The 16,847-nt window shown below is 46.7% G+C and overlaps 7 protein-coding genes across 7 annotated transcripts; 4 read left to right on the forward strand and 3 right to left on the reverse strand.

The window, feature by feature from the left end:
* Positions 1-207: 207 nt before the first annotated feature.
* Positions 208-1,948, forward strand: BKA55DRAFT_542459 (uncharacterized protein; the record flags this gene model as incomplete). The annotated part of the gene is made up of 3 exons (XM_046190485.1): positions 208-347; positions 407-1,620; positions 1,671-1,948. The coding sequence occupies 3 exons, from the start codon at positions 208-210 to the stop codon at positions 1,946-1,948; spliced, it is 1,632 nt and encodes a 543-aa protein (XP_046046683.1).
* Positions 1,949-2,510: 562 nt separating this feature from the next.
* Positions 2,511-4,000, forward strand: BKA55DRAFT_518598 (pyridoxal phosphate-dependent transferase; the record flags this gene model as incomplete). The annotated part of the gene is made up of 2 exons (XM_046188282.1): positions 2,511-3,014; positions 3,065-4,000. 2 exons carry the CDS (start codon positions 2,511-2,513, stop codon positions 3,998-4,000), a joined length of 1,440 nt encoding a protein of 479 aa, XP_046046684.1.
* Positions 4,001-4,065: 65 nt separating this feature from the next.
* BKA55DRAFT_693409 (DNA polymerase subunit Cdc27) lies at positions 4,066-5,629 on the reverse strand (the record flags this gene model as incomplete). Its single annotated transcript, XM_046199913.1, has 5 exons — positions 4,066-4,238; positions 4,291-5,154; positions 5,211-5,413; positions 5,465-5,520; positions 5,576-5,629. The coding sequence occupies 5 exons, from the start codon at positions 5,627-5,629 to the stop codon at positions 4,066-4,068; spliced, it is 1,350 nt and encodes a 449-aa protein (XP_046046685.1).
* A 499-nt stretch (positions 5,630-6,128) lies between these two features.
* BKA55DRAFT_693410 (uncharacterized protein) lies at positions 6,129-7,531 on the forward strand (the record flags this gene model as incomplete). Its single annotated transcript, XM_046199914.1, has 2 exons — positions 6,129-6,630; positions 6,681-7,531. 2 exons carry the CDS (start codon positions 6,129-6,131, stop codon positions 7,529-7,531), a joined length of 1,353 nt encoding a protein of 450 aa, XP_046046686.1.
* Positions 7,532-7,783: 252 nt separating this feature from the next.
* Positions 7,784-9,214, reverse strand: BKA55DRAFT_693411 (Snf7-domain-containing protein; the record flags this gene model as incomplete). The annotated part of the gene is made up of 2 exons (XM_046199915.1): positions 7,784-9,104; positions 9,165-9,214. The coding sequence occupies 2 exons, from the start codon at positions 9,212-9,214 to the stop codon at positions 7,784-7,786; spliced, it is 1,371 nt and encodes a 456-aa protein (XP_046046687.1).
* A 3,776-nt stretch (positions 9,215-12,990) lies between these two features.
* BKA55DRAFT_518277 (uncharacterized protein) lies at positions 12,991-14,008 on the forward strand (the record flags this gene model as incomplete). Its single annotated transcript, XM_046188259.1, has 5 exons — positions 12,991-13,298; positions 13,352-13,661; positions 13,711-13,766; positions 13,816-13,924; positions 13,976-14,008. The coding sequence occupies 5 exons, from the start codon at positions 12,991-12,993 to the stop codon at positions 14,006-14,008; spliced, it is 816 nt and encodes a 271-aa protein (XP_046046688.1).
* A 655-nt stretch (positions 14,009-14,663) lies between these two features.
* Positions 14,664-16,371, reverse strand: BKA55DRAFT_596525 (phosphoribosyltransferase-like protein; the record flags this gene model as incomplete). The annotated part of the gene is made up of 3 exons (XM_046195959.1): positions 14,664-15,916; positions 15,974-16,121; positions 16,261-16,371. 3 exons carry the CDS (start codon positions 16,369-16,371, stop codon positions 14,664-14,666), a joined length of 1,512 nt encoding a protein of 503 aa, XP_046046689.1.
* Positions 16,372-16,847: the final 476 nt, after the last annotated feature.

The following is a 16,847-nucleotide window of genomic DNA, read 5'->3' on the forward strand; positions in this document are numbered from 1 at the left end:
AGCTCTGGCCGAGCTTGTGTCGCCCTACGTAATCGGAGGGATAATAATGCGACAGTTGTAACACAACTCTGACAACTTCCATTCTCATCTTGACTTTGACCTTTGACGTCCAATTGACACCGACCTAAGCTCCAATAAATTGCTATGTTTCCATCCTAATATTACCTCTCCTAAGCCAGCAGCATACCTATCTCCCAAACTCCCATCATGTCACTTCGCCTGCTGGCATCAAGCTTGCTTGGCTTGAGCGCAACCCTCATCAGCGCAAGTCCAGATGACGAACAGAGACCTCTTGGCGACTACCACCGTATATGTCCCGACTATACACGATATGCAGCATACCCTCAGTATGTTATTCTGATTGCGCAACAATACGTTAAACCTTTCTGACATCACCTTTGCACAGCCGACCTTTCAGTACTGGCCCTCGAGAACTCCCCTACCAAAGACCAAGCACGAAATGCCGGACATTTCAATCAGACGCTATCGAAAAGGTCATTGAAGATGTGACGTCGCGCATGAAAGACCCCGATCTCGCACGACTCTTCGAAAACGCGTTCCCTTCGACGACCGATACGACCGTCAAGTTCCATACGAAAGGCAAAGAAGATACAGGCTTCTTCCGCATGGGAAGCTTTGGGGGTTTCCACGACGAGGGAGCTTGGCAGGGACCGCAATCTTTCATCATAACTGGTGACATTATCGCGGAATGGTTACGCGACTCAACAAACCAGTTGCGCCCTTACCAGCCGCTTGCGAAGAAGGATCCTGCCATTCACACATTATTGCTCGGTGCCATCAACACTCAGGCCGAATATGTGATCGAGTCCCCATACTGTAACGCCTTTCAGCCTCCGCCTATCAGCGACTTACCTCTCTCATCTAATGGGCAAGAAGACAACGTACACCCAGCATATGAACCACAAGCGGTTTTCGAATGCAAGTACGAGCTAGATTCTCTAGCACATTTCCTCGCTCTTGGCAACGACTTCCACGATCATACAGGCTCGACCGAGTTTCTAACCAAGAGATGGTACCGCGCTGTTGAAACCCTCCTGAACGTGCTGACTGAGCAATCGAAGTCAACGTTCGACCCCAAAACTGGCGAATTTCAGCGCAACGAGTACACTTTCTCGCGGCGCACCGACATTGGAACTGAAACACTCAACTTGAAGGGCGTTGGCAATCCTCTAAACTGGGGAACAGGCCTGGTTCGATCAGCCTTCCGACCCAGCGACGATGCAACAATTCTCGGTTTCTTCATCCCTGCTAATGCGCAAATGTCTGTCGAACTGAAGCGGGCATCCAAGATTCTTGCGGCGGCGGGTAAAACAACGCTGGCTCAAAAGTTAGAAACTTGGAGTGCAAAACTCCGCGAAGGCATCATGGAGCATGGCGTGGTCAAGCACAAGAAATATGGGGATGTGTTTGCATACGAAGTAGATGGATATGGCTCGTCGATCCTAATGGACGACGCCAATTATCCTTCATTACTGGCTCTTCCTCTAATGGGATTCTGTGAAGTCAACGATCCTATTTACCAGAACACAAGGAAAATGTTGTTGGAAAAGAGTGGAAATCCTTACTATCTTGAAGGAAATGCATTCAAGGGTATTGGAGGTGAGATGTCTCATACATGCACGATTGTTGCCGCCACTGACAGTTTACAGGACCTCATATAGGGCTACGAAACGCCTGGCCGATGAGTCTTCTCATTCAGGCTCGAACCTCTAATGATGACAAAGAGATCAAAGAATGCATTGAACTTGTGCTCGACTCTGCCAAGCTGGGCTTGGTCCACGAGAGTATTGATGTTCAGCACATCACTCAATACACGAGAAGTTGGTTTGCTTGGGCAAATGGTGTATTTGCATCAACGATCTTGGATTTGGCCAAGAGGAAACCACACTTGATCTTTGGCGAGGGTGCTGCAGCGTATGAGATATGATTGACGAGAAAGCTGGAGCATATCGTTGTTGTGACAAGAACAGGTAGTTCAATAATGAAATGGTTTATGGTTCCGGTCATGCCTTGAATAGAGGGAATTGTCGTGATCTTTCACTCAAGAATGGGCATTAACTTACATTGGTATTCGAGTGCAAGCCGAGCCACTGATATCAGATCTCCTTAGCCCAGATTTCGAGCTAATGGACTGGCTGCATTGATACGAAAAGCATTAGAGCAAGTACTGTAAGAGAAGGCCCACCGTTATCCGTCTCTACCCCTCGCCATTTTGGGCAAGTTAGCCGTCTGAACCATTGACAATCGTCTTCGTCTCCATGAATATCCTCCAACCGGTCCGACATCGCTCAATTGGGCTCGCTGTTGACATTTGCCGGTATAGAAGTTGTGTGATACATAAAGGAGAGCGGCACCGATATTACTGGACGTTGAGTTGTAATTCTTCTTTGCTTTCTAATAACACTGCAGCTTCCCCTCTATGTCGCAATCATAGCCACTGCCCCTCAACACCATCGCTGTCATCACCATCATACATCAACACAACCAAGATGACGACAAAACCAACCCACGCTTCTGAAGTCCCCTCCAATCCTCAGTCAGGGAAGCATCAAATAAACCTGATTCGCGGTTGGCCAAACCCAGATCTTCTGCCTGTTGATCTCCTCTCAGCTGCTGCTCAGCGCAATCTCTCAGACCCAGCTATATATATCCCCGCGCTACAATACGGTCCAGATTCCGGATATCAGCCACTGCGTGAGGCGTTGGCGACTTGGCTGTCGGAACACTATCGTGTTGAACGAGATCCGAATCGCATCTGTATCTCTGGCGGTGCAAGTCAGAACGTCGCTTGCATCCTCCAGAGCTTCACGGATCCTAATTTGACCCAGGCTGTTTGGTGCATTTCACCCTCGTACCACCTTGTCTTCCAGATTTTCCGCGACAACGGCTTTGAGGGACGGTTGAGGGCGACGCCAGAAGATGAGGAGGGCGTTGATATTGAAGCGTTGGAGGCTAAGCTAGCTGAGTTTGAGAAGCACGCCCCAGCAGCCAAGGTACGGCACTCGCGAGTTTTGTGAATAGTCCTTGAACTGACGCCAATTAGCCTCCTGTAAGTGATGCCGGGAAGTACCGTAAACATTATCGCCATGTTATCTACGCCGTTCCCACTTGTTCGAATCCTTCCGGCAAGACAATGTCTCTTCGCCGTCGAGAAGCCCTTGTTCGACTTGCGCGCAAGTATGATGCCCTCATCATCTGCGACGACGTGTATGATTTTCTCCAATGGCGCATCGATAGCGATCCCAGCAAAATCTCAAGCAGTTTGAGCGCCAATGAGCACCCGGAAATGCTACTCCCGCGCCTGTGTGACATTGACTTGGCCATGGGTCGTGCGGACAACGATCCTCATGGTTTTGGGCACGCTGTCAGTAACGGATCGTTCAGTAAGCTCACTGGCCCAGGAATGAGAACTGGTTGGCTTGAAGGATCTGCTGCTTTTGCATTTGGATTGGCACAGACGGGTGCAACAAAGTCTGGTGGTTCACCTAGTCAGTTTTCTGCATCTATCATGGCCGATCTGGTTCAGTCAGGAGCTCTTCAGGAGCGACTTGCTACTACGCTCAGGCCTCAACTCCAACATCGGCATCGGATCATGATGCAAGCTATACATAAGCATCTCGAGCCCCTCAATGTTGGCATCCGAGACGCTGGTCTTGTCGACGGCAGTGTTTATGGCGGTTACTTTGTGTGGCTCACATTGGATGAAGGTATCTCAGCCAAGCTTGTTTCAGAAGTCACGATGGCCGAGGAGAATTTAGTCGTGGGAAATGGAACTATGTTTCAAGTACCTGGTGATGAGGATTCTGTTTATTTGGACAACGCCGTACGGTTGACGTTCGCATATGTCCCTGAGAAGGACTTGGTAGAAGGTGTCGAGAGGTTATCAAGCGTGCTTCAGAGGATAAAGGCCGACCCCGAGAAGTACAAGACGCTTGCTAGCACAATGGCCAATAGCGATATTATAGATGCCAACAAATAATTAGAATATGTTTTCTGCAGTCGCTATCCTCCCCAACTCTTTTTAATAATCCTTCTAAATGCATCCTACTTCTTCGAAAAGAACGACATGATGTTGCCCTGTCCCTTCGGCGCCGACTTCTTTGATTTGGAGCCTGTGGATGATGATGGTGTAGGTGTAGGAGCAAGAGCTGCCTTTTTGGCCGGTGGGGGAGCCTCATCCTCTGAAAAGGATTCCCAGCCAGGTTCTTGGATGGTGACTTTTGGCAATTAGCATCATGGCCTGATAAGATCGTGGCGAGGGGGACTTACCCATATATCCTTGATCATCAAGGATTCGCTTCTTCTTCATCACGCGTCTCCTACCCCTCCTGCGCCCATCACCAGTGCTCGAGATCACTTCTGTAGGTCCGTTATCTTCCTTCTTGGCCTCGGGCTCTGGCTCAGGTTCTGGTGCTTCTTCCATCTCTTCGTCGGCTTGCTCAGACTCCTGTTCAGAATCTTCCTTCTCTCCTTCTTCTTCTTCGCCATCGTCTTCCATCATTTTTCGCAGTGCATCCTCACGTTCCTGGCGCTTTCGTTTGATATCGGCAGAGTCCACAGCGGGCTTTGACTTGGTTGCCACGATATCAGAGTCATCTGCCTCGCCGTCATCAGAGAGAGCCATAGCTGTGTCCTCTTCCTTCTTGGGGGCAGGTTTGGGTTTGGGTGGTCGTGCAGCCGCTTTTGCGAATGACTGCATAATACCTCCAGAAACTCCTCGCTTAAGAGATGGCGCTGGCTTCTTTCCACCACTTGGAGCAGGTGTTCCCTCCTTGGACAACGGAGCTGACGACTCCTGTTTAGCAGACTTAGTTTGCTTTGCCTCAGGCTTCGCCGTTGAGTTTTCTTGCTTGACCGTTGTCTTCGATGTTGGCTTTGATGCAGCAGGCTCTTGCTTGACGGTCTTGGAGGAAGTTGAAGCAGACGCTTGAGGCCGGATCATTCGTTCTCTCCTTCGAGCGTTCGGGTTGCTGATAACGCCATACTTCTTAGATGCGGCAGTGATGTCCCCGTTTGATGAATACTCCGAGAGTTGAGATGCAACATCTGACAGAATAGAAAGGTCTTTTTGGGGATGAGGTGCAAGACTGTAGACGTGGATCGAAACTACCTGCTCGTAAGCAGCTAGAATATCTACCAGACGAGTCAATTCAAGTCCATCTCATAAATCCCCTTGAATAGATGCTTACCATTTAGTTCTTCTTCCCGAGCCAGAGTCAGTGTGGAAGTTGGAACCTCATCTGAGAGAGATTCCTCGGGCGATGAGCCGGACATTTCAACATCGCCGTCAGATTCGTCTTTCTCTAGAGTTTTGGTGCCATAAATCAGGTATGTTGCATGAACAGAGTTGGCTTTCTGGGAATTTTGATAGTTATGAAAGTCATAAAGCATCCTATCGACTGTTAGAGTTCATTTCTGAGCATGTTGGAATTTTTGAGCTTACTCTTTGGCAGTGTTGACATGAACATCCAAGGCTCTACTCAAGACCCGATATGTGATCTTGACTCTATCAGTTGCTATACTGAGTGAATGTGACAAAAGGGTTGAAACAAACCGGTCGTTCTTCACTAAGCAGACGATCTGCTAGAAACTTTTTATGCTCGTCCATGTTGTTTTAGTTTTCAAAGTCTTGGAACTCGAGCCAAAGGTCAAGGCAAATAACACGAATTATGGTTAGTTACACGCGGTGAAACTCAATTGACAAAATCGCTGTCCCTCATCAAAGATCCATAGCTCCCTAGGAAACAGAAATAGGAAAGTACGCGTTGAGAGGACGCGACGTCACGTGGAGTGCTGTCAAAAAGCCAGCCGCTAACTGGCTAAAAGCATAAACGATATCTTATCGAAGCCTACACTAACTCAATCTGACCGTTTCAAGGGCGTTATTCTAGAATCGGGCTCTCTAATCACTGTCAGCGTCATCCTAGCGATCGCGTCTCCCGCGCGACCACTTTATTCTGGGTCTGGGATCTTTGCCCTAAATTTACGAAGTCCAACTGAGGGTATCAAGACCACCTCTACCTCAAATTGGTTTTCTTTGGACGTACTCGCCCCCTGATTCATATTGCTCATTCGTTTTAACATCCGTCTTCGCTTTTGCGCCCCCCATGGCCGATCATGATGTCCCCGACTCTACAGACTGGCTCACGACGCCGCTCACTGCCCTTGCCGCCGTCGAAAGCGCTTTGCGATGTCAAATATGCAAGGACTTTTACAAAACCCCTATGATCACCACCTGCTGCCATACCTTTTGTTCACTATGCATCCGACGGACTTTGTCCAATGAAGGAAAATGTCCACTGTGTCGCGCATCGGAGCAGGAGCTTAAGTTGCGGAGCAATTGGTCAATGGAAGAAGCCGTGCAAGCATTCATCAATGCCAGGCCAGCAACATTGGAGTTGGCGCGAAGCGGAAACACCAAGAAGACAACCTCGAAACGAAAAACAGTCGAAGATCATCCTGAGTCGGGGGATGCGCCAGACGGCAAGCGACTACGGTCATCCACGCGACTGCGAAACACCCGGTCGACCCCGTCTTATGCAATTCCTACCGAAGAGGAGGAGACTGTCGAACTTTCAGAGGACGATGAGGACTTTCAACCGGAGCCAGGTGAGTTCAGAAATGCCAAAGGCGCATGTTTCTATTCTAACAACCGCCAGAGGATGGCCTTGTCGCGTGCCCAGTTTGCGAAAGTCGAATGAAGGAATGGCAGGTTTTCAAACACCTCGAGACATGCACTGGACCTGTACAAAAGCCACGGGGAACTCCTGCAAGTAGCTCAAACCCCAGTTTCAGCCAACAGCGACATCAAACAAGAGCCCCGGACCGTCTACCTGCAATCAATTACTCCATGTTCAAGGACCAAGCTTTGCGAAAGAAGTTGTCCGATCTTGGTATTTCAAATCAGGGCCCTCGAATTCTCCTAGAGCGCCGACATAAAGAGTGGATGACAATATGGAATTCAAACTGCGACGCTGCGCGCCCAAGAAAACGCCATGAATTGTTACATGATTTGGATGTCTGGGAACGGACACAAGGAGGTCGGGCTCCAACAACAGGGCGATCCGTACAAAATGCAGCAATCATCAAAGACAAAGACTTTGACGGTGCAGCATGGGCAGCTAAACATGATACATCCTTCAAAGACCTGATTGCAGATGCAAAAAGGACTAGGCTTGAGGCCAAAAAGAAGGCTGAACAGGCGGCTAACGAGTCGAAAAAGGAAGACACAACACCACAAGAGAACAACGATCAAACGCAACAAACCCATTATGCTGACTGTCGGGCGGATTCAAGATCGGCTTTCCCGTCAAGGCCGGCTGAAGCAGTCCCATGGGGTGCGTCGCATTCCGATAGTCCGTCGCCTGAACGATCGCTTTCTCAATCTAAGCGTCACGGAGGAAGCAACAGGGATTTGAGCAGAGAGCCATCGGGCACCCGCAGGGACAGGTACTCGCCAAATCAAATACACAACAACCCCTGGCCTGAGAATTACAATGGCGACTCGTAAATCGGTCAAGAACGGCGTACTGATGGTTGGAATGAAGTATATAGAACGGCATGCATCGAGATACCACATAATGATATTAAAATGACACAACAAATGTGCCCTTCGTGTATAGATTCTAATGGACAATGACCCAATTGTACAATCTTAAACCCAAAACGCCAGGGATATCCTACTATATCATCATGTACACGTGTGAACCATTCGGCCTGCACTGAGCTTCGTTCTCTTCCCAGTCCGTTCGCCTGGCGTCTTCTATATCGCCAGATTCGCAATTCCAGTCTCGGATGTTGGTGTCTGCTCCTTCTGTCGGATCTCCTCACCATCAGCAGGTACATCGGGCAGCTCGTCGAGCTTCTTTTGCGCCTCGGCTGCCTCCTGTTCGTCGCGGGCTTTCTGTTCCTCAGCCTCCTTGCTCTTGGTCTTCTCCTCTTCCTTTTCGCGCTCTTGCGCCTCCATGGCCTCGAGCTCGTCGTCGAGCGCAGTTTCATCGATGACCTCGCCTGTCGATTCGGCCAGAATAGCGCTCACCTCGTCTGTCGCGCTGCTCTGCTCCCGTAGGCGATCCATCACTGCGTCGACGCGCTCGGCACCACCGACCTGTGCGTTGAGGCTTGCCAGCGCACCAGAAGAAGCCTCCATGACGTTGACAAGCTGTACGTTGTCAGCAGCCTGCTCGAGCTTGGCGGAAACTTCTTCTAATTGGTTCAGAGTCGCGTAGCGAGTAGCCAAGGATGTCTCTGCGATCTTTTTGGATTTGAGCGCCGCAAGAGCTGCAACGCGATTCTTCTTAGTGACGGCATCCTTGGCTGTTTGGGAGAGTTCGTCGATGCGTGTGTTAAGGAGGTCGGCTTGGTGCTTCAGACTTTCTGTGAGCTCCTTCAGGGATGCGATCGCGGCATCTTCCTTTGTGATACCGCCCTGCTCCCCAGAACCCTTAATCCTGATCGTTTTTCCATCATATTCAATGACTTCCTTGTCCCGCGACAGGAACTTCAATAGAACGTCTAGGTCCGAGTCCGTCAGATGTTGGCCTTGAACGAGAGCCGCAGAAAAGGCTTTTTGAAACTGCGCTCTGCTGAACACGCGATCAAATCTTGACACTTTTTCGGCCATCAGATCGCCCAGCTCCTTTGCCGCAGCTTCCATATTCTTGACAATGACATATTGACCTGTGGGCAGCTTGTCGTCGCCTCTAGCAGGGTCTACCACGCCCAGCTGTCGCAAAGTCCAACTCATAACACTCCATGGTAGACCTGCCCAACTGCGCTGATAGATGCTCTGTTGAGATTTCTCAAAATCTTGCAGTGGTATAAAGTCCCGGCCGGCGGTCGCTTCGCGCACTACGGTCCCGAGTGCCAGGGGCTGGCCAAATTCCTTGTATTCCAGTGACCGCAGCAAGGAGTCGTCGAGTTTGAGTACGAAGTGGTCGGGGCTGGATCCGCGGTGGGAAATCTTGCCCTTGGCGACAAGATCTGAGAGGGCCTGACGCCAGGCGGATATGTTTGCTTGGTAGCCATCGGGATTCAAGGAGCGCTGTGATCGAAAATCCGAGTATCGGGCTGCTAATCGTGACCTCGAGAGTTGTTAGTCAAACAACAACAGTTATCCAGATACGTGGGACAAGATGTGCTACCTGCTGAAGCTAGGGTCGTTATGGATGAGGTAGTCGGCGAGCTCGCCCATGATGTCGTTTTGCAAGCTGAATCGGTTCTAGGAGTGTTTCGCCTTGTAAAAGAAAGACCCAGAGGGTTAAAAATTCAAGATCCGTCAACGGCTGTCTTTTCACGTCTTACGACGAAATGATGGATGTTCAAAGAAAGTTTTGAAGAATGACGACACATTTGGAGGATGCATGCCGTGAATGCAATGCACGTTGGCGTCGCCCCGTCCCATGGCTTTGGATGGGCTAGAGCTAGCTGTCACCAGGGACAATGATAGTGGGGGTTCAGTGAATTGCCAGGGGTGATCCCGCCCCTTTATTCGAATGGATATGGTCCAGTAGGTTGGGACAGCATTTCAGGCTCGAACAACAGAGCCTATGCAAATTTAAGCGCTTTGTCTTTCCGTCCTAAGCGTTATAATCTTTTCTCATAAGTCATCTCGAAGTCATGAATTCTCACCAAAGTCTAGATTCCTTGTGCCCGTGACAAGTGTTTGAAGTATGCTGGATGTCATGGCAACCAATGAAATGATTTCATCTCAACCATCAACTCATGGTATTGACTCGCTTCGTCATGTGCTTAAGAGCCCATCCTTTGTAACAGCTACCTAGTTTCTAGCACTATGAAGAACATTCTTTCTACCCCATTCTAGCTTTGCCCTTTCAACTCAAAAGAAACGATAAGTGTTTAGCAAGTATCGCATCCTAACAGCAACTTATACAAAGATAAGGTTATCTTTAATAGAGATTTCTTTCCCTGCTGCACCTAAGGATAGTTTCGTTAGATTGCAACCACGTCTATTAGACAGCGCCGTGACAAACTACTATCCCTGAGTACGATTTGTGAAAGGATTCGATCTTACATCAACGCATCATGAAGATGAATGCAATATAATGTTTGCAATTCAACGTCTAGATGAAGCTGTAAGCGAACGGGTAAACACGGTAACTGAGCTCAGAGCCGAGGCCGCCATGTCAATAGAACCAAGCCTACCAAACTTTGGGGGACCTAAAATGACGTTGATTATCTCCTAAGAGCCCAACTGGCTGCAATTAGGTCACGGCGAGGGGTCGTAACCAATTAAAATGCACAGAACAAGAGGTACTTCTATAGCTACCTAAATTATGCAGTAGTATAAGTACCAGCAGGTCTTATTATTATAAATTAGTATATTATATATCTTGCACCTATACCTTATCTGCTAACTGTAATGCCTTCCTCTTATATTACTGCTAATTTTAGTAAAAGTATGCCTTTATAAGCCTTTTAACTTTATCTGCCCTTACTAAAAGCCTTAATAAGCTAGGTATCTTAAATAATAACTATAATAGATATAATTAATATCCTTATTTATATATCTTTATTATATTTTTTAATTATTAATATCCTCCTTAGCCCTTAATTAATATATCTTTCTTACTTAACTTTCTTAATAATATATATTAAATAAGGCATTTAAAATATACTTCTGCTAATCTTCTTATAATATATATCTCTTTTAATTTAGTTAGGAATTATATAGTTAAAGGATATAGCTATTAGTAAGTATAATATTAAGGAGGAAGGTTTATATAAGTACTTGCTAAGCCCCCTAGTATAGGAGGTAATTATAGCTTATATATAACCTTAATTAATTACCTTAGTTAATATAATTTATTTTATTATTATAAGTAGTAGCTACTATTAAGATTAAAATAACTTTAATAGTCTCTTTATTAAATTTAAGCTATATTAGCTAGGCTTATAAGTAATTTATAGATAGCCTCTTCCTCTTCTTATTAATATATTTATTACCTTAGAAGATAGTTATAATAAAGAGCATAAGGCTATTATCCTTTTAAGCTAGTTAATTAACTTATAAAGGAGAGGAAAGGATAAATTAATAAGGGAAATATATAGAAAAGTATTATAACTTCTTACCTTATTATCCCTTATTAGGATAGCCCTGACTTTATTAAAGGCATAATTATAATGCCCTAGTTTATTAAGTGCCTTATCCCTCTTTAAGTCCTTATATATGCCACAGTTAGGGCAGGCTATGCCTGTAGCCTTATATCTGTAATTATAAAGCTTGCAGAAAAGAGGTAGTATTAAGAAGAGGTTATCTATAAAGATATAATATATTTGCTTTAGCAGCATATTATATAGGGAAATAACAATGCCCTATATATTACCTAGTTATATAAAAGCAGCTGCCTCCTTACTAGCTGCCTCTCTCTCTTATATGCTAAGGCGACCTCTCTTTTGCCTTAGCCCCTAGTCTAAGGTATTGTAATTTAAGCCTTTAAAGTGCTAAAGCTACTAAATAAAGAAGCCTACTTAAGCAATAACCTAGATCTTAAAGCCTAGTAGAGTTAGCTTCCCTTTAATAATAGTTATTACTATTAATCTGCTTATATAGCAGATTATATACTTATTTATAATAAGATAAGAGCCTAGTTAGAAGAGTATAACTAATACTCTTTATATATAGTTAGATTACTTTTTAGTAGCTTAAAATACCTTTAGAAAGGGGGCATTTTTATTAATCTTAATATAATTAAAGGGATAAAGATAGTAGTAAATTAGCTAAAACCTCTAATAAGGCATAAACTTAATAATTAAGTATAAGGGGGATTAATCTCCTAGCTAGGGAGCCTTCTAATAGCTTTATAGCTTCCTTTCCTTATAAATTCCTATATAAATTAGTATACTAAGCTATATATAGATTTATATAATAGAGATCCCTTCTTAAGCTAGGAGTATTAAGTATTTATAAAGTAGGTTATTTTAGCTATTAACTATGCTATTTTTAAGTAGGTAATAAATTTAACTATTAATATATTTAATTTACCTTTAAAGCAGTAATTTAAGTATAAAAAGCTAGAAAAGATTAAGTAGTATATTAGGTAAATAACTAATATAATAATTGCAAGGTTATATAATAAAAGGGCTGAAATTAAAGCTATAAGTCTTATTAGCTAGATAATTATTAGCCTTAATAGGCTCTTTTAGGCCTATATAGGGGCCCTTATATTGCTTATAGAAGCTCTTATTATTATAGGAATCGATTTCCTATCTTTAATTAGGATCTAAAGAGGTATTTATTAATTAAATCGCTATAAATTATATAGTAATTTGGCTATGAAAGGATAGAAGCTGAAGCTTTTGGTATCCTGCTCATACTGCTGTAATGATAGGGATAGGGTGGGGCGGGGTACGGATTGCAGCCAGTTGGGCTCTTAGGAGATAGGCGTCTTCGTCACTTTGACCAGAAATATAGCAACTTTTATAGCTTCTGATAGGATAATTCCTGGGCTCAGGTCCTCCGGGCCCTCAACTCCAGCACCAACACCCCACTGGAGCACATGTCGAATCGCGGGGTAAGAAAAGGCCGCTCCTCCAGTATGACAGTTTTGAACGTTGGAGGCATTGTATCTTTGAATGGCCTGGAACTCGACTCTCATGTTCTCATGATCTGTTTGTCTGTTCCTTTTGTCTGATCAGAAAGTGGCTTCATAATCTAGGCATCTTACAGTGGAGTCACGATAGGGAACCAATATCTAGACACCATCATTATCTCTCATATTCAAATTGAACCTTTCCCATTGTACTTCAACTCCGACTCCTCCAATCTTCAACCTCTCTTGTCAAGTCCAATCACACCATCCTCATCTCCATCTTCTCCACCGTCTTAGTCAACAAATGAATACCCGTCGTCTGTTCACTACCGCATTCAGGACCCTCAACGTCTCTCTGTCAACCTCACATTCAAACTCCTTCACTCCCCTCCTTCGTCCCCTCTTCACTCATCGCACAATGGCTTCTGCTGCTGCCAAACGTCTCACTGGCAAGACAATCCTTGTCACTGGCGCATCCTCCGGCATCGGCCGCTCCACGGCACTGGAGTTCGCTCAGACTGCGCCTAAGAACGATCTTCGTCTCATCCTTACTGCGCGCCGTGTTGATTCCCTGAAGGAACTTGCTGAAGAAATCAAAAAGGAGGTCGGCGATGGTGTCAAGGTTCTGCCGTTCAAGCTCGATGTGAGCAACCCTGCTGAGGTTAAGGGTATTGTAGGCAACTTGCCCGAGGAGTGGAGGAACATTGACGTGCTTGTCAACAATGCGTAGGCTCTTATATGTGGACAACTTCGTTGAATGGTTGCTAACAACAGAATAGAGGCCTTGTTAAAGGTGTTGCTCGTGCCCCTGAAATCGCAGAGGAGGACATCAACGTTATGTTCCAAACAAACGTCACAGGCCTCATCAACATGACGCAGGCTATCCTCCCCATCTTCCTTGCCCGACCAGACGGTGGCCACGGTGATATCATCAACGTCGGCTCCATTGCTGGCCGAGAGCCTTACCCCGGCGGTGGCATCTACTGCGCTACAAAGGCCGCTGTTCGCAGCTTCACTGACAGCTTGCGAAAGGAGCTCATTGCCAGTCGTGTCCGTGTTATTGAGATTGATCCCGGCCAGGTCGAGACTGTAAGCATAACCTATGTGACCAATATAACGTGATTCTCATGGTGAATAGGAGTTCTCTGTTGTACGATTCTATGGCGACAAGGCAAAGGCCGATGCTGTATATGCGTAGGTTGTCCTGAGCTGGTCAAAATGCACGGTACTGACTTTCGAGCAGCGGATGTGAACCTCTCACCCCCGACGACATTGCTGAGATCATCGTTTTTACCGCAACTCGTCGAGAGAACGTCGTTATTGCCGATACACTCGTCTTCCCCAGTCATCAGGTAAGCAACTGACTCAAACACTCAAACCTTGGCTAATCTTCTGGGCGACAGGCTGGCGCTGGTATTATGCACCGAAAGACTTAGACAGCCAAGATTAAACATAATAAACAGCCAGCATAACAATGATGCAAGCGGGCAGAAGATACAGATAAGAATTATATTGAATAAAAGTCTTACTTATAGATAATATAACCTGAACCGCTATATATGACATACTTTTGAAACAAGCGCATCTTGTTTACGAAATGTTCGAAAATTTCTCTTGCCTACAACTCATTTGTCCCAGAAGAGACATGAATCCATGATGGTTCTGAGTTGCAGGCCTTCTAAGACCGAAAGATTGTTCTACCAACGTTCCGTTAAGAACCCATTCTGGGATGAATCGGGCCCTTGCCATCAACAAGTGACAGCACCGCTGGGTTGCATTTCACCGAACCTCGACAAAAGGCTGACATCTACATCACGTCACGCCATCACGAACCTAAACCAGGAGACCAGGAACTGTAATCGTAATTCATCACCTACTCTGCTTTTTTGTCGGAATTTTTATCCTCAGAGTCAATGGTCCTGCACAGGATACCAAGATGTCCTTTCCCCAGACGCCTCGCTAAAAATTGAATAATAATCATCAAAACATACATGGTAGTGTTGATCAAGCACTCAGCTGCCAAGGCAGACTGGGTGCGATTGCGTAGCAACGGGTGATTGTGAGATTGGAAGCATTGCGATGCAGTCCTATCTAATCACCATAATGTTGGAAGAGAGGCGAAAGAGCCTCACCATAGTGGTTACGTCGAATGGCCTCCGCCAGTAGGAATGAGAGATCGAGAACCACGAGCTTGCTGATGCTGCGTGCCCTGTCCTTATCGATGGGAAAGCTATTGGTCACAACAATCTGGTCGATGCACTCGCATGCTTGTAGTTGCTCCAGGCTGTCACCGCCAAACACACCATGAGTGGCCATGCAATAAACCTTCTTAGCTCCACCTTTCTTGACCACCGTCTCAGCTGCAGCGATCCAAGATCCGGCCTTGTCAATCATGTCGTCCACTATGAAAACGGTCCGGTTCTTGACGTTTCCAACCAGAGTGATGAGATGCTCGGCACCTGGATCCTCGAACGCGTTGTCCTCCTCGTCGGAACTTGCCGCAGCGTCGCCAGATCCTCCAAGAGATTGAGGCTCAGGGACGAAGAAGGATGAAGCATGAGACATAGTCATGGGATCATCTTCGACACTGCCGTCGACAACAGATCGATCAGGAGACGGATAGTCATCCTCAACAATACGGCCTTGAACCAAACGGCCCTGTGTAACCTCAGACGCTTTATGATCATCATAATCCGCCTCGCCATTGACTGAACCATCAGGTGATCCGGCAGGGGGAGTAGTGTTGGGATCCGCAGCCTCGGCAGCATTCGGTGTGGCTGAACGAGCGGAGCTGTTGACCCGTGTGGGAGAGCCCTGTGAGTTCGTCACAATTCGCGTGGAGCGAGGAGGGGGTGTCTGCCTCTTGGGGGTAGCCTCAGATTCGGCAGCACGTTCGGAAGCCGGGGGTCCACGATAGGGAATGGGTCGGTTGGACTCCAATGGCGTGGGTTGGCGCTCGGCATTATGATCGAAGTGCCTCATGATCATGCTGGCTGTCATGTTACTAACACGCTTCCTGTCTGTAGTGACAATTCCGAAATTGAGCTTGAGAGCGTCCGCAAGCGATGTCACTCGCTTGGTTCCTCCAGCGTTCTTGGAGACCACGACCGCTTCGCGCCAGTTAGACACGTTGTGGCGGATCCACTTCGCGAGTATAGGCTCTGCGTGCAGGTTGTCAACGGGACACTTGAAGAAGCCCTGCATCTGCGAGGCATGAAGGTCGACAGTGATAACGTGCTTAACGCCAGCAACACCCAACAAGTTGGCAAGCATGCGAGCAGTAATCGCACCTCTATGCGACTTCTTCTTTGATTGGCGGCTATAGGGGAAATAAGGAAGGACGGCTGGACGATAACAAGTAAGCCGATTGAGGTCTCAAACAGGGGAAGAGAACCACGAACCAGTGACTTTGTTAGCAGAACCGCCTTTGCAGGCCGATATCATGATGAGAAGCTCCATGATGGAGTCATTGATGCTAGGGCTGCCTGATTGGACAACGAAGACGTCCTTCTCTCGGACACTTGTCAGAATTCTGACGCTCGTTTCACCCTTGGGCACTGGTTAGCTCAAAGCACGCAGCTTGTTCGACTGCCAGGCATGGGCCTGTAGAGGAGTATCGTGATGGTTTGCCAAATAAGGGTTATGTTGAATAACCATGGCGACGAGCACGAGGGCAAGGGAAGCTCACATTGGAGAACTGGGTAAGCTCAGCGCTGGCAGGATGCATGCCCAGATTCTCACAGATTTGACCTGTGAGGACTGGGCAGGAATTGCCTGCGAAGATCAGTGTATTGCGCATCTTGACCAGCCCATCGACCGAGGTGGAAGGGTGAAGCTTAGAAGAAAAGAAGGAAGAAAGAAAAGTTGAGGTTGAAGGAAAGCTGCGTTCAGGTTGGGGCTTTTTTTTTTTTCGTTGCCCCGGCTTATTGCACTGTGTGTCGGAAAGCTGACCTTCACTGTGGACAGGAGCTGTGTTTCTTTAATAGTGGAGTCAAAGACTAATTCTTGCACCAAACCAAGCAACCCGAAGCCGGAAGGATTACAGTGTTCAATACTGTGCTACCATCCCCGCAGTCATTAACCAAGCGGGGCATTCCGGAAAGTGCGTCACAGCCTCGCAATTTCTCAGTCGAGGCCACTGAAATTCCTGCTCTATTACCTGAGATGCCAGTCCCTTCTACGAAGAAGTACACTGATTTTTGAGTAAGGTACCTAGGTATCAGCAATATCGACGCTGAGGGACCTGGAAACACCTATATTCTCTTTGACCAATAA

This window comes from Fusarium redolens, assembly GCF_020744475.1.
Source record: "Fusarium redolens strain MPI-CAGE-AT-0023 chromosome Unknown BKA55scaffold_13, whole genome shotgun sequence".
NCBI lineage: Eukaryota > Fungi > Ascomycota > Sordariomycetes > Hypocreales > Nectriaceae > Fusarium > Fusarium redolens.